We start from the raw sequence: 22205 nt of genomic DNA, 5'->3' as shown, positions 1-22205 counted from the left end.
GCTTACCTGTAACAGGTGTTCTCCCAGGACAGCAGGTTGTAGTGCTCATGAAACCCATCTGCCACTCCGTGGAGTTGGGTCCGAAACATTTTATTTTATTTTTTCGCTCGCACCTTTTGCTACAAACGAGACTGAAGGGAGACCCCTGTGGCTACAGGGATTATGGCATGCTGGGCATGCTCAGTGTGCCAATCAAAAGTTCTAGAAACTTTGACAGAAAAGTGTTCCGTGATAGGGCTCTGTCTGCTGACGTCACCCACATGTGAGGACTACATCCTGCTGTCCTGGGAGAACACCTGTTACAGGTAAGCAACTCTGCTTTCTCCGTTGCAGGACCATGACTATGGAATTCTATTCCAGACCACATACGAAATGCCTCATATGTTAAGTCCTTTAAAAAGACTTTGAAAACATTTGTTCATTCTGACTTTTAAATCCACTAGTCAAGATTCAATGTAATGATTATTTTTTATTACCTGATTGACAAACTGAAGAGTAGTAAATCACCTGGACTGGATGGTATACACCCCAGAGTTCTGAAGGAACTAAAAAATGAAATTTCAGACCTATTAGTAAAAATGTGTAACTTATCATTAAAATCATCCATTGTACCTGAAGACTGGAGGATAGCAAATGTAACCCCAATATTTAAAAAGGGCTCCAGGGGCGATCCGGGAAACTACAGACCGGTTAGCCTGACTTCAGTGCCAGGAAAAATAGTGGAAAGTGTTCTAAACATCAAAATCACAGAACATATAGAAAGACATGGTTTAATGGAACAAAGTCAGCATGGCTTTACCCAGGGCAAGTCTTGCCTCACAAATCTGCTTCACTTTTTTGAAGGAGTTAATAAACATGTGGATAAAGGTGAACTGGTAGATATGGTATACTTGGATTTTCAGAAGGCGTTTGACAAAGTTCCTCATGAGAGGCTTCTAGGAAAAGTAAAAAGTCATGGGATAGGTGGCGATGTCCTTTTCGTGGATTGCAAACTGGCTAAAAGACAGGAAACAGAGAGTAGGATTAAATGGACAATTTTCTCAGTGGAAGGGAGTGGACAGTGGAGTGCCTCAGGGATCTGTATTGGGACCCTTACTGTTCAATATATTTATAAATGATCTGGAAAGAAATACGACGAGTGAGATAATCAAATTTGCAGATGACACAACATTGTTCAGAGTAGTTAAATCACAAGCAGATTGTGATAAATTGCAGGAAGACCTTGTGAGACTGGAAAATTGGGCATCCAAATGGCAGATGAAATGTAATGTGGATAAGTGCAAGGTGATGCATATAGGGAAAAATAACCCATGCTATAATTACATGATGTTGGGTTCCATATTAGGTGCTACAACCCAAGAAAGAGATCTAGGTGTCATAGTGGATAACACATTGAAATCATCGGTTCAGTGTGCTGCGGCAGTCAAAAAAGCAAACAGAATGTTGGGAATTATTAGAAAAGGAATGATGAATAAAACGGAAAATGTCATAATGCCTCTGTATCGCTCCATGGTGAGACCGCACCTTGAATACTGTGTACAATTCTGGTCGCCGCATCTCAAAAAAGATATAATTGCGATGGAGAAGGTACAGAGAAGGGCTACCAAAATGATAAGGGGAATGGAACAACTCCCCTATGAGGAAAGACTAAAGAGGTTAGGACTTTTCAGCTTGGAGAAGAGACGACTGAGGGGGGATATGATAGAGGTGTTTAAAATCATGAGAGGTCTAGAACGGGTAGATGTGAATCGGTTATTTACTCTTTCGGATAGTAGAAAGACTAGGGGACACTCCATGAAGTTAGCATGGGGCACATTTAAAACTAATCGGAGAAAGTTCTTTTTTACTCAACGCACAATTAAACTCTGGAATTTGTTGCCAGAGGATGTGGTTCGTGCAGTTAGTATAGCTGTGTTTAAAAAAGGATTGGATAAGTTCTTGGAGGAGAAGTCCATTACCTGCTATTAAGTTCACTTAGAGAATAGCCACTGCCATTAGCAATGGTTACATGGAATAGACTTAGTTTTTGGGTACTTGCCAGGTTCTTATGGCCTGGATTGGCCACTGTTGGAAACAGGATGCTGGGCTTGATGGACCCTTGGTCTGACCCAGTATGGCATTTTCTTATGTTCTTATGTTCTCAACCTCATAAGTGTGCATGATTCTGTTGTTTGTTTTTTTTTTTTAGTTTGAATTTTTAATTATGTATGTTTCCTTGCAAGCTGCATACAGTAGAGAGCAGGTTATGAATGTTTTTTAAATAAAAATAAATATTGGCTGGAGGGAATGTTTTATCCTTGGGATGCCTGGAAGTGCAACTTTTTTGTGCCGGAGGGAACTTTCTTGCACTGGTGATGCTGGAGAAGGGGAACTGTTGGGTCGATTGGAGCAAGTGGGAAGCCCTAAGCTATCTGCCTCTTAACTCTGAATCAGTTAGTACTGAGCACATCATAATAGCCATATTGATGTTAGCCTGGCCTGGATTAGAGATGTGAATCGTGTGATCGATCGTCTTAACGATCGATTTCGGCTGGGGGGGGGGGAGGGAATCGGATCGTCGCAGTTTTGTTTTTTTAAATATCGTGTAAATCGTAAATCGGGGGAGGGCGGGAAACCGGCACACTAAAACAACCCTAAAACCCACCCCGACCCTTTAAAATAAATCCCCCACCCTCCCGAACCCCCCCCCGCCAAAATGTCTTAAATTACCTGGGGTCCAGTGGGGGGGGTCCTGGTGTGATCTTCCACTATCGGGCACACTAAAACAACCCTAAAACCCACCCCAACCCTTTAAAATAAATCCCCCACCCTCCCGAACCCCCCCAAAATGTCTTAAATTACCTAGGGTCCAGTGGGGGGGTCCCGGTGTGATCTTCCACTCTCGGTCCACGGGTGCGTTGATAGAAATGGCGCCGGTGCTACCTTTGCCCTGTCATATGACAGGGCGCTGGCCATATGGCCATATTGCCGTACAGCCGGCGCCATTTTGCAAAATGGCGCCGGCCTTACGGCAACACGATTCGAGTGCAGGAGGTCGTTCCCGGACCCCCACTGGACCCCCAGGGACTTTTGGCCAGCTTGGGGGGGCCTCCTGACCCCCAAAAAACTTGCCAAAAGTCCAGCGGGGGTCCGGGAACGACCTCCTGCACTCGAATCATGCCGGCGCCATTTTGCAATACGGCAATATGGCCATATGGCCGGCGCCATTTTGCAAAATGGCGCCGGCCGTACGGCAACATGATTCGAGTGCAGGAGGTCATTCCCGGACCCCTGCTGGACTTTTGGCAAGTCTTGTGGGGGTCAGGAGGCCCCCCCCAAGCTGGCCAAAAGTTCCTGGGGGTCCAGCGGGGTTCCGGGAGCGATCTCCTACGCTCGTGACGTCAGGGGACAGGAACCAAAATGGCGCCGGCGCTACCTTTGCCCTGTCATATGACAGGGCAAAGGTAGCGCCGGCGCCATTTCTATCAACGCACCCGTGGCCCGAGAGTGGAAGATCACACCGGGACCTCCCCACTGGACCCCAGGTAATTTAAGACATTTTGGGGGGGTTCGGGAGGGTGGGGGATTTATTTTAAAGGGTCGGGTGGGTTTTAGGGTTGTTTTAGTGTGCCGTTTTTCCCGCCCTCCCCCTTCCCCTCCCCCTTCCCCCGATTTACGATTTTTGACGATAAATCGGGGGAATTCCTATTATATATCGCCTCTAACGATTTTTGACGATTTGAAATATATCGGACGATATTTTAAATCGTCAAAAAACGATTCACATCCCTATTAAATATTGAAGATGACAAGACCTGATATGGCTATCAGCAAAGGTGGTGGAGGCCAGCACTTTTAACAGGTTTAGGGCAGATACAGAGGTCTGTGTTGAGTGAATTGTTGAGAGATCAGGTAAAAGACAAGATGGGATAGGATGGGGAAAGGGATTGGTGTTGGATTGCAGATAAGAAATTTATATGTTCATTTACTCAAAGAGGAAGAATTTAAATTGGGCAGACTGGATGGGCTAATTTAGTATTTATCTGCCATCATCTACTCTGTTACTGTGTTAGTATCTGGTATTTTTGTGTGGTGCTTCAGAATGGTTTTAAGATTTCCATGCCTAGGTAATCTTTATGTTTCATTCGCAGTATTCAGGACTTTGAACTCGAACTCTGAATATCCAACAGAGTTCCTAAATTCCCTGGGGTTCAGGTGCTTGACAAAAAAAAAAAAAAAAAGAGTGTAACAGTTGAAAAGCACTTTGGGTGAAGAAGAGGCCTCTCCCTGTATGCTCTGACATTCTTCCCCCTCCTTCCCTCTTATTCTGAGTGTCTGTATAGGAATGCATGAAGGCAGGATGCCTTTTCTTTTCCTGCTGTATTTTAAAACACTGCAGCTCTGCTTTTCCTTGTACTTCTGAAATGGTAGTAAAGAACAGAGAGGCACAGGAAGGGATGACAAGGGCACAGGGGCGGATTGACCTATCGGGGGATCGGGCTTCCCCCGGTGGGCCAGTCTAGCTGGTCATGTGTTCTCGACCGAGTGGCTAATCATCGCTTGCAGCCTGCACTCAGACCAGTGACCTCCATCAATTCAAGGTAGGTGGCGAATTGGCGATTGCAGCCTCGCAGGCCCATTGAAGTAATAAGTAATAATAGTATAGTAAACCCCCCCCCCCCCCCCTTGAAGCAGGGCCGACACAGGCGGTAACTGGTAGCTGTACCCAGCCAGCCCCCGCCGGAGAAATTAAAATCGAGGCCGACAGAGGCCGAAGAAAAGATGATGGGCCGGTGCCACCCAGCCAGCCCCCGCGGGAGACCAAGCCCGCGAGGGCCGAAAAAATAAAGATGGGCGCAGCCCAGCCATCCCCCGCTGGAGACCAAGTGGCGGGGGCTGAAGAAATAAAAATTGTGGCCGGTGGAGGCTGAAGAAAAGAAGATGGGCTGGCGCCTCCCAGACAGCCCCCGCGGAAGACCAAGCCCGCGAGGGCCGAAAAAATGAAGATGGACGCCGCCCAGCCAGCCCCCGCTGGAGATCAAGCGGCGGGGGCCGAAGAAATTAAAATTGTTGCCGGCGGAGGCCGAAGAAAAGAAGATGGGCCGGCGCCTCCCAGACAGCTCCTGCGGGAGACCAAGCCCGCGAGGGCCGAAAAAAATGAAGATTGGCGCTGCCCAGCCAGCCCCCGCTGGAGACCAAGCGGCAGGGGCCGAAGAAATAAAAATTGTGGCCGGCGGAGGCCGAAGAAAAGAAGATGGGCTGGTGCCTCCCAGACAGCCCCCGCGGGAGACCAAGCCCGCGAGGGCTGAAAAAATGAAGATGGGCACCGCCCAGCCAGCCCCCGCTGGAGACCAAGCGGCGGGGGCCGAAGAAATAAAAATCTTGGCCGGCAGGGGCAAAAAAATGAAGATGGGCGCCGGCAGGGGCCAAAGAAGTGAACACCGGTGCTGCTAGCCACCGCCGGAGACCAGCTGTTCAGCTGGGGACCTTAGATCGGCAGAGTGCTTCTGTGTGTGTGTGTATGTGTGAAAGGAATGGCGCTTCTGGGTGGGTGTGTGTGTATGTGAGAAAGGAATAGTACTTCTGTGTGTGTGTGTGTGAGAAAGGAATGGTGCTTCTGTGTGTGTTTGTGTGTGTGTGAGAAAGGAATGGCGTTTCTGTGTGTGTTTGTGTGTGTGTGAGAAAGGAATGGCGCTTCTGGGTGGGTGTGTATGTGAGAAAGGAATGGTGCTTCTGTGTGTGTGTGTGTGAGAAAGGAATGGTGCTTCTGTGTTTGTGTGTGTGTTTGTGTTTGTGTGAGAAAGGAATGGTGCTTCTGTGTGTGTTTGTGTGTGTGTGAGAAAGAAATGGTGCTTGTGTGTTTGTGAGAAAGGAATGGTTCTTATGTGTGTGTTTGTGTGTGTGTGTGTGTGTGTGTGAAAGGAATGGTGCTTCTATGTGTTTGTGTGTGTGTGTGAGAAAGGAATGGTGCTTCTGTGTGTGTTTGTGTGTGTGTGAGAAAGGAATGGTGCTTATGTGTGTTTGTGGGTGTGTTTGTGTGAGAAAGGAATGGTGCTTCTGTGTGTGTTTGTGTGTGTGTGTGTGAGAAAGGAATGGTGCTTCTGTGTGCGTTTGTGTGTGTGTGTGACAAAGGAATGGTGCTTGTGTGAGTCAATGCGTGTGTGCGAGAGAGAGATGGAGCATGTTTTTCGCTGGCTTGTGGCTGTGAGAGAGAGGGCATGAGTGTGATTGAGCCTGTATGTAAGTGAGATAGAACATGTGTGTGATTGAGAGCTTATGTGTAAGTGAAATAGAGAGAGCATGTGTGTGATTGAAATCCTGTGTGTAAGTAAGGGGAGCGAGAGCATTGTGTGATTGAGAGAGACTGGCCAGAGAAGCGACGTGTGTATGTGTGAGACTGATCAGGGAGATGACTGGTGGTATGTGTGTGCTTGTTTGTGTGAGAGAGAGATACTTGTTGGGGAGATGATTGGTGTGTGAGAGACAGAAACTGGTCTTGAGGGTGTGACTTTTGTGTGTGTGTGTGTGTGTGTGTGTGTGAGAGAGAGAGAAGAGACTCGTTGTGGTCCCTAAGGAAGAGGACCATGAGGACAGCTTCAGCAGCTACTGCTGCTTTTGGTGTGGCCTGCAAGGGAAAGAAGTAGGAGAACTGCTGGAGAGGGTAAGTAAAGGTGGCTTTTTAAGTTCATTTTTCTTGACTGACTACCATTTTAATTATTGGGTAGTATGCTGTTTGGGTAGTCTGCTGTTTGTAATATTTTATTGGTGTTTGGTAAAGGGCATATAGGACAGGGTGAGGGTTCCAGATCAACTGGGCAGTGGTGCAGGGTGAAGAACCAGAGAGGTCTGAAAGACCATGATATTAACTGGACAAACTGGTGGACTAACTGGAAAACTGGGAATGTGCATTGCGTGAGCATGTTTAAAATCTGCTTACATATGCATGTAAAAGCGAACAAATTCCTATCAAAGAAAAGTGCACTAGCTTTCTTCAAGTAGCCTCTTAAAATTAAGAGCATACTTACATGTGGTTGGTGTATTTAAAAAACATACACACGCAGGTGCGTGCATGATTAAAAATCCCAGCTTATCTTCATTTGCACGCCGATAAATGTGCTCTCGTTTTAACTTTACAGTCCTGAGCCCTCTGGGGACACACATATACCTACAGGACCTGAATGTAATCCACTTTGAAGTGGATGACCAGTCATGACAGGTGGAACATAAATTCAAAAAATTAAATTATAAATTTTCTCTGAAATAGTGAGTGGCAGAAAAGTTGCAGGCTAGTGCTACTGTCAGAGCACCTGAAAGCACCTCTGTGGAGAGAAGGAACTAAGACCTGGTAAGGAAAAGGGATTGAAAATGGGAAGGAAGAGTAGGAGGAATGGTCCACTTCAAAATAACATTTTTGTCACCTCACTCTTGGAACTGCATATTGGTATCAATGCAAGTATTGCTGGGTTCTATGCCTTGCTATGTTCATTTTTTTCCTTTTCGAAGGCTTTGCTGACTAGTTTTACCAGTGTTTAAACAACTTATGACAAAGGCCTTCAGTATCTCATGATACCATAGCATCTAATGCAGAATTTGTCTTTTGCCATAAAACCTGCCCTTGTCATAAGAAATAGCTCAGATGCGTATCAACTAACCTACTGCCACCACTACTTACTCTCCTGCCCCCCTTTTTCTCTTCACCATCCTTTTGGATACCACTCTGCAACCCATGCCACAACTCTGTATTTGCTGTGTAAGTAGTGCAGCGTTAGCTGTGACTAGGTATCCTCATGATAGTGAAAAATCATTTATTGCCAGCATCACACTGTTTTTCCTGCAAACACAGAGCTGCACAATTCCATCACACTGTTGGATGGTAGTCAGAACAAGAGAATACGGTGGATGGGGGTTAGAGAGAATAGGACGTACCAATTTTAGGAATACTGGGGAACAGGGCACATAGTTGAGAGGGGATGCTGATTGCATGATCCTCCCCCGAGTCGTCATCCTCTCCCCCCCTCCACCCATATTTTAATCTTTAGTCCTTTTCTCCTCCCCCCTCAATATTCAGTCCTTAGCCATTTCCTGTTCCTGCCCTTCTCCTAAGATAACATGCCTACTGTCACCATCCCCTATAATTCCTCTCTCCTCCTCCCCCATGGTTCTTTCCTGATTTTTCTCCGTCCTCTTCATACTATCCACTCCCATGAATCCTTCTTGGGTCCTCTCTTTCCTAGCCTCTCTTTCCATGGCTCCTACCCAGGTCTGTTCCCTTCTGTCATCTTCCCCCCTTCAGGATCACTTTCCAGGTTCTCTTCCCCCTAGCCCTATATCTACCTCTTCTCTCCTACCTCCCATTGCCCACTTCTAGCTCCTCTTCCATCCCTTCTACATTCCCCCACCATGGACCCCATAACTATTCTCTCTAATATCCTCACTTGGCTCATTCATGACTTTTCTCTTTTCTAGAACCTCCCCTTCTAAAAAATTATTCCTTTGTCCTTTCCCTCCTACCTCCAGCCATGTCCTTTCTCAGCTCCTATCCTCCCCATGGCCCCTTCCTGACACTTCTTCCTCTTTCCTTCTGCCCATGGTCTCAAGTGCTCTCCCTCCTCTCCATGGCTCATTTCCAGATCTACTGTCCCCCCCCCCCCCCCCTGGTTCCTTCTGGGTCTTCTCCCTCCCCTCCCCCCCCCCCCATCCCAGTGGTTTCTTCCTGTTTCCTCCAGCAATTTCCAGTGTTACTTGTCACATCACCTCATTTGACTTTCTGGTCCTAGGATCAACAGAAATCTTTAGGTGATGGTGGCAATAGGAGGTAAAATTGGTATGAGGCCTATGTGCAGGCACGTGCTGACAGGTTCTTCAGTAGACACACCCCTCACACAGGTTTCATTGGGGCAGGAAGCCTTATAGGAGCTGGGGTGGGGTCACCATTGGTCTCTGAACACATATAGGCTTACAAGCTGCATGCTCATTTTCATTATTGTTGCTAACTCCTGAAAATCTTCTGTGGTGTAATAGGCCGGGCCAGGATTCACCTCTGAGCATGGAATCTGGCTTCCTCTTGCTCACAAAGATTCAGGGGCAACTTGGAGACTATGTGTGGGGCTCTGATGATGGGCCTGGATGTCTGCCTTTCTTCTTCATAGGGGGCAGGAGGTGGATTGAGGGAGGTGAAGGGGTGTGGTTTGGAAGGCTTAAAGGAATCGCATCTACTTTCAGCAGTGGGGGTTGGGGGGGAGATCAGGCTCATAAAGCCCAATTTAACATAGCCTAATAAGATCAGAATAGTTAACTACACCTCCTGATGTGGTGTTAATATTTTGTCATTAGGTCTCCTTAAGACTGCCTATTAGGCATTAATGGAGGAAAGTAATGCTAAATAGTGATAAGAACATAAGAATTGCCATGCTAGGTTAGATCTAGGTTAATCAAGCCCAGTATTCTGTCTGACAGTGGCCAGTCTGGGTCACAGTAACTAATTAGGCTATTAGCATTTTATTTCTATTAATGTTTTGATGGATGTTAGCATTTTCCATGTGATAACATTAACACAAATGCAAATTTCATGTATCGTTCATTGACATTAGTTAATGCCTGCATTATTGAGTGTTAATATGTGTTAAGCACAGGCATTCATACCATTGCCCTTTATCACATAGACCTCTTGGTGAGATATCAGAGGTTTAAGGCTTACAGTATTGTCTTAAATTGCATGCAAAGATACTGTGGTAGTTATTCAAAGGCTGTTCTGTATAGCTTTTGGATTTACCTGTACAAAAGATTTCAAAATTTCCCCCCACTCCCTTGCTAAATGTTTTTTTTGATAACTTATTGCCTGCCTAAAGTTTAGCCAGGTCAAAAGAGGCAGTGCTGGGGGCATTCCAGGGGCAGAGCTAAACTTTAGCCAGGGAGGACTGATATTCATCCTTGCTTGGCTAAAAAGTCTGGTTGGAAAACACCTGCCCTAAAGTGGAGCTGGGTAACTTTCCCCAGCTAAGTATAACTAGGTATTAGGGGTGTGAATCGTGTGATCGATCGTTTTAACGATCAATTTTGGCTGGGGGGGGAGGTAAATCTTATCGTCGTGTATTTTTGTTTGTTTTTTTTAAAATCGTTAAAAATCGTAAATCGGGGGAGGGCAGGAAAACCGGCACACCAAAAAAACCCTAAAACCCACCCGAACCTTTAAAAGAAATCCCCCACCCTCCCGAACCCCCCAAAATGTTTTAAATTACCTGGGGTCCAGTGGGGGGGGGGGTTCCTGGCGCGATCTCCCTCTCTCTGGCCACGACTGCGTTAAGAGCAATGGCGCCGGTGGCCCTTTGCCCTTATCATGTGACAGGGCAAAGGTAGCGCCGGCGCCATTTTGGTTCCTGACTCCCGACGTCACGCGTGCAGGAGATCGCCCCCGGACCCCCGCTGGACCCCCAGGGACTTTTGGCGGGTCGTATTGCCAATCTTCAAAATGGCGCCGGCGCTACCTTTGCCCTCACTATGTCATACGGGCTGAGGGCAAAGGTAGCGCCATTTTGAAGATTGGCAATACAGCCCGCGTGCAGGAGGTCGCTCCCGGACCCCCGCTGGACTTTTGGCAAGTCTTGTGGGGGTCAGGAGACCCCCCCAAGCTGGCCAAAGTCCCTGGGGGTCCAGTGGGGGTCCGGGGGCGATCTCCTGCAGGAACCAAAATGGCGCCGGCGCTACCTTTGCCCTGTCACATGATAGGGCAAAGGGCCACCGGCGCCATTGCTCTTAACGCAGTCGTGGCCAGAGAGAAGGAGAGTCGCGCCAGGACCCCCCCACTGGACCCCAGGTAATTTAAAACATTTGGGGGGGTTTCGGGAGGGTGGGGGATTTATTTTAAAGGTTCGGGGCGGGTTTTAGGGTTTTTTTGGCGTGCCGGTTTTCCCGCGCCCTATTTAACGATACAATACAAATGCCCCTGACGATAAATCGGGGGCATTTGTATTGTATCGTGCACTCTAGCAATTTTGGACGATTTAAAATTATCTGACGATAATTTTAATCGTTCAAAAACGATTCACATCCCTACTAGTTATATTCAGAGAAACACTTACTGGCTAAGTTCTGCTGAATATCTGGAAAAAGTTAACTGGGTAACTTTTCCACTCACCAACTCGCTGAATATCAGTCTCACAATGTCTTGTCTACTCAGAGGTGAAAATAAAACAACTGAAACAATGGAATGCTCCATCATGTGATATCTTATACATAGTTTCTACTCAGCAGTCATATTTCTCATTAGATTAAATAAATTAACAGTGTTTAATATTTTCTTTTTGCAGCTTTCATTTGCAGCAACAACACCTGTACTAGCTGATAAGAAAAAATACCCTTACTTCTTCCGCACTGTACCATCAGACAATGCAGTGAATCCCGCAATTGTGAAATTCCTTAAGCACTTCAGTTGGAAGAGAGTGGGAACTCTGACCCAGGATGTACAAAGATTTTCTGAGGTATGTGCAATTTTGAGGCAGTGCAAAAGTAGTTTAAGAATAGGTAACTTGTTTCTTGCCCCTCTTTCAGAGAACATATATAGTATATTGAAGGAAAGGTACCACTGACTCAAAACTGTTCTTCTGATTCTCATTGCTAAGGGGCATTTAGTGCATTTTGTATTGGAAAACACTGCAGTCTCTTTGGTGGAATACAATGGTTTCTCCATATTGAATTTTTAGTCCCTTATTTTACACCTTCACATTATTTTGTCTCATTATTTGAAAAGCTTATGCAAGGAGCTTGGCTACAGCTGCAGCATACACCTGAACTTAGGTTTAATTAAGGTAAAGGTAGATGTGTTCAGGTCTGATCACTCTAAAAAATAACAAGAAAAAGCGGAACTAGAAAGGTACAGACAAGGGCAAAAAATGATAGAGGGGGTGGAATAGCTACTTTATTATTTATTTATTTATTAATAACTTTTAATAAACCAACGTTCGTAAGGACACAGTTTTACAATTAACTCAAAGATGGATGAATTACAATGAACAAGGAGCCGGGGTGGGAGCAGGCGAGAAATGGGAAGGGGGGTGGGGAGAGACAGATTGAGAGGAAGGAAAAAAAGGGCAGATAATGAATGAGGAGAGAGGAGCAACCCTAACAGCAGTGGGAACTTATTTACAACATTTCGTAATATTAAATCAACCAGGGCGGAGTACATAGGATAAAAGTATTTGGACGAATGAAGCTACAAATTCAACTACATATACAAAGAGCAAAAGGAACAGAGGATGGATTCTGGGTGGAGGGGGGGGGGGGTGAAGAAAGATAAACAGATTAGAGCTTTCTCAACTTGAAGAAGTCTGAGGGGCTATAACAGAGGTTTATAAAATCAAGTGGAATGGAGCAGGTAAATAGGGAATGGTTATTTACTCTTTTAAACAGTACTAAGATTAAGGGGACACTCCATGAAATAGGTAGCAGATTTAAAACAAATCAGCGAAAGTATGTTTTCTTTCAATATTCAATCAAGTTGTGGAATTTGTTGCTGGAAGATTTGGTTAAGGCATGTAGCCTAGCTGGGTTTAAAATGATCTGGATAAGTTCCTGGAGGAAAAATCTATAAACTATTAGTCAGGTAAATTTGGGAAAGCCACCACTTATTCCTGGGAGTAAGCAAAAAAAAAACCGAATTTACTGTTTGGGATTTGCCAGGCACTTGTGACCCCAGATTGGCTACTGTTGGAGACAGGATGCTGGGCTTAAGGGACCTTTGGTCAAACTCAGCATGGCATATTTACAAGAATATGAGAAAACAATCAGTACACCAAACTATAATCACATACCCCATTTTATATATAAAATCAACAATTAATTCCATGTGAAGTAAGCCGCGATCTAAAATATTCAAGAATTTTGAAAAAGGGACTGTAACTGCCAGACATTGGTTAAATAGACCCCAAATTGACTCACGTAGCAATCAATGTTGAGTGAAAAGCCATTCCTTAATTGTTTTCTGGAATATTAGTTCCTCAGAAGTTAAATGAGACTTCTTTTCAGAGGTGGTTCCAAAGCTGTGAGCCAACATGGCAAAAAGCTCTCGATCTAGAATAAGTCAATTTAAGCTTACATAAGAACATAAGATGTGCCATACTGGGTCAGATCAAGGGTCTATCAAGCCCAGTTTCCTGTTTCCAACCGTGGCCAATCCAGGCTACAAGTACCCAAACAGATAAATGACAAGCTGCTATTGCTTATTAATTACAGTCATAACAGTTTATGGATTTTTCTTCTAGGAACTTATGCAAACCTTTTTTAAATCCAGTTAGACTAACTGCTGTAACCACATCCTCTGTAATGAATTCCAGAGCTTAACTATGCGCTGAGTGAAAACTAATTTTCTTCAATTTGTTTTAAATGAGCTACTTGCTAACTTCATGAAGTGCCCCCTGGTCCTTCTATTATCTGAGAGAGTAAATAACCAATTTACATTAACTTGTTCGAGTCCTTTCATGATTTTGTTGTCTTCTATCATATCCCCCCTCCCCCCTCAGTTGTGTTTTCTCCAAACTGAACAGCTCTAGCTTCTTTAGCTTAGCTATAGATGGAACTACCAAGAGATTGGCCAAGAAGTATCTCAGATGTTGCCAAGGGACATAGCGAGCTAGGCATTCAGATAAATAGTTGGGTATTCTTTTCTGGCTTGTAGTATATTTTCCCATTAATCCTACTCCTACTATTTCCCAATGTATCAGCCATTTCTGGCTCTGTTAGAACAGCTATGCTGTGGCAGGACAAAAGGTGATATGAGATGCTTATTTGTAGCAATAGAAAATATTCCAAAAGATATATACATACATTTGTGTGTATATGTATTTATTTATATCTATATATTTTTGTTTGTGTATATCTGTGTGCATGCTTGCTTATAACTCCTAGACGATTGGTCCTGTTTACTCTAAACTTACATAAATTATGAATGCGAGTCATTTTTGACTTGACACTTATTGTGACTTCCATTGACTGGAACTACTTCACTTTTCAGATAATAAACTGCTACTCTGATGTCGGCTGGGCTTTTGACTAGAGTATATCAGGGGTCAGGGTGGGCAGAGAGGGAGGTATGCCTTCCTGTGGCTGTTCGGGCTGAAGCAGGCACAAAGAAGGAGGCCTACTCACTGTTTCTCAGGGTATTGCAGGCTGGGAAAAACTGTCCTCATGGCTCCTTGAGTAGGAGAAAGGTAGGCCTTCCCACAGATGTTCAGGGCTGGTAGAGAGGTAGCAGACTATCTGTGGCTACTCAGGACTGACTGTGTAAGAAGGCAGGCCTTCTTGTTGCCTATAATTTTATATACCAAGTTAATCTCTTAAACAAAAATGCTGCATTCCTGTATATGAGCAGGTATATAAATTTAATTGTATGCTTATCAATATTAGTTCATGATATTTACAAATAAAAAAATGTAAATCTGTTAGATTATTGGGATATTTTCTGACCCATGCAAAGTGTATATTTCTGCTAGTTTTATATAATAAAGATAGGAAGCTGTTTTTATTTTCGAGGCAAAATGTCAGTATGCTTTATGATTATAGTAAGTTATAACTATGCATAGAGTCATCTTCACTGGATGACCATGCTTTCATGACAAACTGGGAATAAGGTTACACAGAACCATATTTTTATTACAGTTTGATAAACTGAGGCACACACAGATATTGTATATGTTGAAACTTACACAGAGCTAGAGAAATTGCTAAGAATAAAATTGACATCATAATTATACAGTACCTGAATGTAATCCACTTTGAAGCGCTGAAAAAAGTGCAAAAAGCAAAATATAAATATATAAATAACCACTATACTATTATTTTTTCTGGGCAGTCTCCTAAGCACTCCATTATTATCAGAGTCTAATACTAGACTGTATTATGATTCAGATTTGCTATTATATTAAAATATTTATAATGGTGATTTAGATTTTGCATTTTTTTTTGTATTGTACTGGGGATTAGAACCCACATAAATATTTTTCTCCAAGGACAAGCAGGATGGTAGTCCTCACACATGGGGGTGACATCATCGGATGGAGCTCGGCATGGAAAACTTTTGTCAAAGTTTCTAGAAACTTTGATAGGCACACTGAGCATTCCCAGCATGCCACTAACCATGTTTCCATGTGGGGTCCCTCTTCAGCCTCTTCTTTTCTGTGGAGCTGTCGCCTCACGGTTTTGGAACTCGCACTTCTTTTGGATAATTTGCTACAGCAAAGTGCTTTTCTTTGCCTTCCATATGTCACATAGGGTCCCTCACCCTTCTCGACCTTTGATCGGTAAGTTTTTCGGGTCTTTGCAGTCGATCGCAGACGATAACTCCTATCGGTACCTGCCGACCATCGATTGCGCGTTGCGCTTTTTCCTAAGGCATCTACCGGCTTCTGCAGTTGCCCCCAGTGACCTCAGACTATGTCCATCACGGACCCCTCGAGTTCTGTGTCCTCTGCCTAGGGGCTTCCCATGATGTCCGCGCCTGCGAACTCTGTGCCCAGACAAAATGGAGAAACTCTTCGGGTCCAAGCAATCGGAGCCATCCTTGGCATTGGGAACCTCCATCCTGCTTTGTAAGGAACCTGGCCCCAGTTCCGATGGGTTCTGTTGTGGTTCCCGGCCGCGCTCACCCACGGCCGGGACCCCCTACCTTGCGTGGGCTGCCGGAACGGGGACGCGATCAGGGCAGCCCGCAGTCCACGGGCCTCGACAGCATGGTTCCTGGACGTCGGGGAGCAGCGTCAGGGAAGATGCGGCAAACCCCAAGCTAGAAAAATGTGTTTTCGAAGCTGAGGCCCTGCCCTTCCTGGGGTACATCATCTCCTCCACAGGCTTCCGGATGGACCCCGAAAAGGTGTCTGCCATAACTAGATGGCCTCAACCCAAGGGACTCAAGGCCCTTCAGAGATTCTTGGGCTTCGCTAACTTTTATAGACACTTTATTCCACAGTACTCGCATCGGGTCGCTCCCCTTACCGCCCTGACTTGCAAGGGAGCCGACGCCAAGAACTGGCTGGACGCTGCGGTCGCAGCCTTCACCGACCTGAAAGAGGCGTTTCTCACGGACACCTGTCTCCGTCATCCCGATCCAGCCAGACCTTTCATCGTCGAGGTCGACGCCTCCAGCATAGCCGTCAGGGCGGTTCTCAGTCAACACTCTGAGTCCGGACAACTTTTGCCATGCTCTTACTTCTCCAGGAAGTTCTCCCCCGCTGAGACAAATTATTCCATCGGTGACAAAGAGCTGTTGGCAATTAAACTCGCGTTTGAAGAATGGAGACAGTGGCTCGAGGGGGCCAGGCACACGACCACAGTATATACGGATCACAAGAACTTAGAGTTTTTGTCCCAGGCTCAATGATTGAACCCTCGCCAAGCCCGCTGGGCTCTGTTCTTTAGCTGCTTTGATTTTGTCTTACAGTACCGATCGGCGGCTAAGAATCTCCGAGTTGATGCTCTCTCACGGACTTCCTTGTCCGAAGAGGACCAAGAACCTCCACAATACATTCTGGATCCTAGTAAAGTTCGCCTGTCCGCCCTGACGGTCCTCTCCGAAGATAGGACCGTGGTTCCCCGACGAGACCGTTTGAAGACACTACGCTTGGCTTATGACTCCTTCACTGGAGGGCACGCAGGATGCGAGAGGACCTTGGAACTCCTTAACCGCTATTACTGGTGGCCCAACATGCGACAGGATGTTCGCATCTATGTTAGTTCCTGCCCCACCTGCGCTAGTCAAAAGCCCAGTCCCGGACCCCGGTGCGGTCTTTTACAGCCTCTGCCAGTTCCCACAGAGCCCTGGACCCATCTCGCTACAGACTTTATGGTGGACTTACACGGCCTCCTGCAAGACATAGTTTCTGATAGGGATGTGAATCGTTTTTTGACGATTTAAAATATCGTCCGATATATTTTAAATCGTCAAAAATCGTTAGAGCCGCGATACAATAACAATTCCCCCGATTTATCGTCAAAAAATCGTAAATCGGGGGAAGGGGGAGTGGAAGTGGGAGGGCGGGAAAACCGGCACACTAAAACAACCCTAAAACCCACCCCGACCCTTTAAAATAAATCCCCCACCCTCCCGAACCCCCCCAAAATGCCTTAAATTACCTGGGGTCGAATCGTGTTGCCGTATGGCCGGCGCCATTTTCCGTACGGAAAAACGATTCGCGTGCAGGAAGTCGTTCCCGGACCCCCGCTGGACTTTTGGCAAGTCTTGTGGGGGTCAGGAGGCCCCCCCAAGCTGGCCAAAAGTCCCTGGGGGTCCAGCGGGGGTCCGGGAGCGATCTCCTATGCTCCTGACGTTGGGGGACAAAAAACAAAATGGCGCCGGCGCTATCTTTGACCTGTCATATGACAAGGCAAAGGTAGCGCCGGCGCCATTTCTACAACGCACCGGAGGTCCGAGAGTAAAAGATCACACCGGGACCCTTCCTCTGGACCCCAGGTAATTTTAAGGCATTTTGGGGGGGTTTGGGGGGGGGGGGGGATTTATTTTAAAGGGTCGGGGTGGGTTTTAGGGTTGTTTTAGTGTGCCGGTTTTCCCGCCCTCCCCCTTCCCCTCCCCCCCCACTGGACCCCAGGTAATTTAAGGCATTTTGGGGGAGTTCGGGAGGGTGGGGGATTTATTTTAAAGGGTCGGGGTGGGTTTTAGGGATGTTTTAGTGTGCCGGTTTTCGATTTACACGATTTACACGATATTCACGATATTTAAAAAACCCAAACTGCGACGATCCGATTCCCTCCCCCTCCCAGCCGAAATCGATCGTTAAGACGATTGATCACACGATTCACATCTCTAGTTTCTGACCGCGGGCCCCAGTTTGTCGCACGCTACTGGAGGGCCCTCTGTAAATGCTTCAAGGTGAAGCTCAGATTTTCCACGGCTTTCCACCCACAGAGTAATGGACAGTCCGAAAGAATGAACCGGTCTCTGAAGACCTACCTTCGAGCCTTCACCAATGAAAAACAGGACAACTGGTCAGAACTACTGCCCTGGGCCGAGTTTGCCTATAACAATCAGGCTCATGCTGCCACCGGACTCTCACCATTCCAGCTAGTCTACAGGAAACAGCTGAGACCTCCGCTTCCCGTTGCCACTCCCAGCGCCTCTCCAGCCGCCCAGTTAACGGCTCGTCAGCTACAGACCTTGTGGCAAAAAACCCAGAGCAAACTGACCCTTTCAGCCTCTTCAGCCAAACAGGCGGCTGATTGCCACCGACGACCGGCTCCTATCTATCAGCCAGGAGACCGAGTTTGGCTGAGCACGAAAAACATCCGTCTCCGCCTCCCCTCACGAAGATTTGCGCCCAGGTTCTGTGGGCCATTCCGGATCGCGAGAGAGTGGGCTCTGTTTCTTATTGATGAGGTTGCCGTCCTCACTTCAAGTCCACAATGTTTTCCACGTATCCCTGCTAAAGCCGGTAGTCCTCTCTCGCTTTCACCAAAAACCTCCGGATCCTTCACCCATTTCCATCGACGATGATCCCACTTACCAGGTACGCGAGGTCCTGGATGTTCGCTTCTTCAACCGGAGGTGGGAGTATCTACTCGTATGGGAGGGTTGCGGCGATGAGGACAACACCTGGGAACCCAGCCGCAACATCCTGGATAAATCCTTGTTGCAACAGTTCCACCGCGACCACCCGGAGAAACCCGGTCCTCTCTAGAGGGGACATAAAGGGGGGGGGGTACTGTTGCCGTCCCTACCGCTTCCCTTCTGCTAAGACCCAGGCCTGCCTACCTCCGCTCCGGGGATCACCGCATCCTGCCTGCTCCGGGCCCCGGGGGCTTCTCTCACTCCACATGGCGGCCGCCATTATGTGCCTGTTTCTCGTCAGCCTCGCGCCTGCGCGCGAGGACGTCCCTCTTGAGGCGCTCAACTCCCGGAAGCCTGGCCCCAGCCCGCGCTGCTGACATCACACCCAAGGCCCGATATAACCGGCGCTCAAACTCTCTCTCATCGCCTTGCAACGAGGTTCACAACGCCATAGTTGTTCTTAGTTGCGTTCCTGGTGATCTTCACGTTGTCTGCTTCCAACCCCGGCTTGCTTCTGACTCCGCTTCTGCCTGCTGCCTGCCTCTGACTCCGGTTTTGCCTCTGACTCCGCCTTCAGCGTGCTGCCTGCCTCCGACTCCGGTTTTTGCCTCTGACTTCCGCTTCAGCCTGCAGCAGCCACTGACCCCGGCCTGCTTCCGACTCCGCTTTAGCCTACAGCCTACTTCAGACTCCGGTTTGCTACAGACTCTGCTTCAGCCTACAGCCTGCTTCAGACTCCGGTTTGCTACAGATTCCGCTGCTGCCCGCTGTCCTGCATTCAGCCAGCCCTCGGCCCTGTGCAGCCGGTCCCTTGCCTTCCGGGTACCTTGGACTTCCTTCCCTATCTCTTCACTCTGGTCCCGGTCTACGCCCATCTCAGCCTCTGGACTTTCAGTCTCACTTCCAAGTCCCGAGGACCCGAGACCCTACGGGCTCCTCCCAGGGGGTCCCTGGTTCTTGGGTGAACTCCTCTGGCCTGTGGCTCCGCCTCCCGGCCTACCCTGCCTCTCTAGGTAGGTCGGCCCAAGGGTCCACTATCCCTCCAGCAGTGTCCAACTGCAACACCAGTAGCCAAGAATATCCGTGCGGCTGCCCTTTCCAGATCTTGTGAGACAGAAGATACACAAGAGACTCTCAACTATATTATAGACCCAGCCAAAGTAATTCTCGCTAGTGCTAAGACCGCACCTCCAGGGAGGACGGTTGTACCACTTCGACTTCGCCCCAAGGTACTTTCCTGGGCCCATGACTCTCTCTCGGCAGGCCATCCCGGGAGCGCACGCACCTTGGAGCTGTTATCCCGCTATTATTGGTGGCCTCAGATGAGGGGGGATGTGCGGGCCTATGTAATATCTTGCCCAAAGTGTGCTCAGCAAAAACCTCTACCTGGCCAAGCCTGGGGCCTCCTCCAGCCCCTTCCACCTCCTCAAGAACCCTGGACCCATATATCCACAGATTTCGTAGTAGATCTTCCGCTGTCTTGCGGGAATCAGGTCATATGGGTTGTTGTCAACCGTTTCTCTAAGATGGTACACTTCGTGCCTTTGCCCAAATTACCATCCACTCCCAAATTAGCTGACCTATTCTCTCTGCATATCTTCCGCCTCCATGGACTTCCTCTTCATATAACTTCTGATAGAGGCCCCCAATTTACGGCCAAAAACTGGAGTGCGCTTTGTAAGAAATTCGGCATACAATTAGATTTTACCACAGCTTTTCACCCGCAAGGAACGGACAGGTGGAACGTGTCAATAGAGGATTGAAGACTTTCTTACGCCTTTTGAGAATCATCGCCAGGATTGATTGGGCCAACCTACTACCTTTGGCCGAATTCTCTCATAACTCCCATGTACATTTGGCTACTGGACAATCTCCATTTCAGATTGTTTTTGGCAAACAACCACAACCTCCTCTACCTCTACCTCTTACTGTGGCCTCTCCTGCAGCTCAACTATCGGCACAACGGCTCCATGACCTCTGGGAGGCTACTAATGCTTGCCTTCACCAGGCGGCCGAGACCACAAAACGAATGTCCGATAAGCATCGTCGACCAGCTCCGCAATTCAATGTGGGAGACCGGGTTTGGCTCTCCACCCGTCATTTACGCCTCCGGGTTCCTTCCATGCGACTTTCTCCCAGATACATCGGACCGTTCCTCATCCACAAACGCTTGGGTCCGGTAACTTATCGATTGCGACTTCCCACCAGTCTTCACATTCATAATTCCTTTCACGTCTCCTTGTTAAAGCCTCTGATTTCTTCTTCCTTTCATGATACTCCACTCCAATCTCCGACTATCGAATCCGAGGAGGATGCCATTTACCAAGTCCGAGAGATTCTGGATGTTCACCGCAACTATAGACGGTGGGAGTATCTGATCACTTGGGAGGGGTTTGGACCGGAGGAGAACTCCTGGGAGCCATCATCAAATATTTTGGATAAATCCCTACTTCAGCAGTTTCATCAGATGTATCCTTCCAAGCCAGGCCCTTCCAGGAGGGGGCGTAAGAGGGGGGATACTGTTGTGGTTCCCGGCCGCGCTCACCCGCGGCCAGGACCCCCTACCTTGCGAGGGTTGCCGGCACGGGGACGCGATCAGGGTAGCCCGCAGTCCACGGGCCTCGGCAGCATGGTTCCTGGACGTCGGGGAGCAGCGTCGGGGAAGACGCGGCAAACCCCGCCTCTTAAAGGGGCAGCCGCGCGAAGACCAGGCCAGCCCCGGAAGATGACGTCATCAGCCAGGGAGATTTAAACTCCCTCAGAGGTAGAGTGGACGCCTTTGCACCAGGTTCCTGTGGATGTGGTGTTTCCCTGGTTCTTCGTTTTTGGCTGATTCGGATTGGATACTGGACTGAGTTGTTTGCCGCCTGCCTTGACCCTTGCCTGGATACTGGACTGAGTTGTTTGCCGCCTGCCTTGACCCTTGCCTGGATACTGGACTGAGTTGTTTGCCGCCAGCCTTGACCCTTGCCTGGATTCGGACTGAGTACCCGCCTTCACTCGGAGGACGCCTTCGAGATCAGTTGCAGAACTCCACCTGCCAGAGATGAGTTGCCTGGGTCCTCAGGTGGGTGTCATCTCTTGTGCCGGTCTAAGGGTCCACTATCACAACAGGTTCTCCTGCCCCAGCCCTACTGGATCCTGAGCTAGGTGCGGAGTACCGACCGCTGTCCCTGTCGTCCCTTTCCCAATCGGCTCCTCGACATTGGCATCAGGCAGGGACCATGGTGATTATCAAGAGTGGTCCAAAAAGTACCAGCATCGGTTGTCATCTTCCAAACCAGACCATAAGAAGGCATCAACCTTGGTGCCTCCCACGGAGCGGTCGAGGGTGGCGGAGGACATTCCCCTCAACCCCACCGACGTCTCCAGTTGGCCCTCATTTCCGCTCGAGCAGTCAAACCTGTTCCAAGCAGCTAGTGGGGCAGAGGGTTCTACTCCAGGTATTTCCTAATTCCCAAGAAAACGGGTGGCTTCAGGCCCATTCTGGACCTCGGAGCTTTAAACCATTTTTTAGTAAAGAAAGTTCAAGATGACCTTGCTGGGCACCCTGATCTCCCTGCTCAGGGCAAGGGACTGGGTGTTCTCCCTCGATCTACAAGATGCATGTGCCCATATCCCCATTTTTCAGGTAGATCAGCGGTACTTCAGATTTCTGGTCGGGCACCACTATCAGTAT

At 47.8% G+C, this 22205-nt stretch overlaps 1 protein-coding gene across 1 annotated transcript in view; it reads left to right on the top strand.

Annotated features, from left to right (window-relative positions):
* GABBR2 (gamma-aminobutyric acid type B receptor subunit 2) overlaps nucleotides 1–22205 on the top strand; it is a 2655237-nt gene that overhangs the window by 1257670 nt on the left and 1375362 nt on the right. The window contains 1 exon segment of the mRNA XM_029587103.1: nucleotides 11286–11456. Coding sequence (XP_029442963.1) covers nucleotides 11286–11456 — 171 coding nt within the window.

This window comes from Rhinatrema bivittatum, chromosome 2, assembly GCF_901001135.1.
Source record: "Rhinatrema bivittatum chromosome 2, aRhiBiv1.1, whole genome shotgun sequence".
In the NCBI taxonomy this organism is placed as follows: Eukaryota; Metazoa; Chordata; class Amphibia; order Gymnophiona; family Rhinatrematidae; genus Rhinatrema; species Rhinatrema bivittatum.
This window is presented reverse-complemented; position numbering and strand designations above follow the sequence as displayed.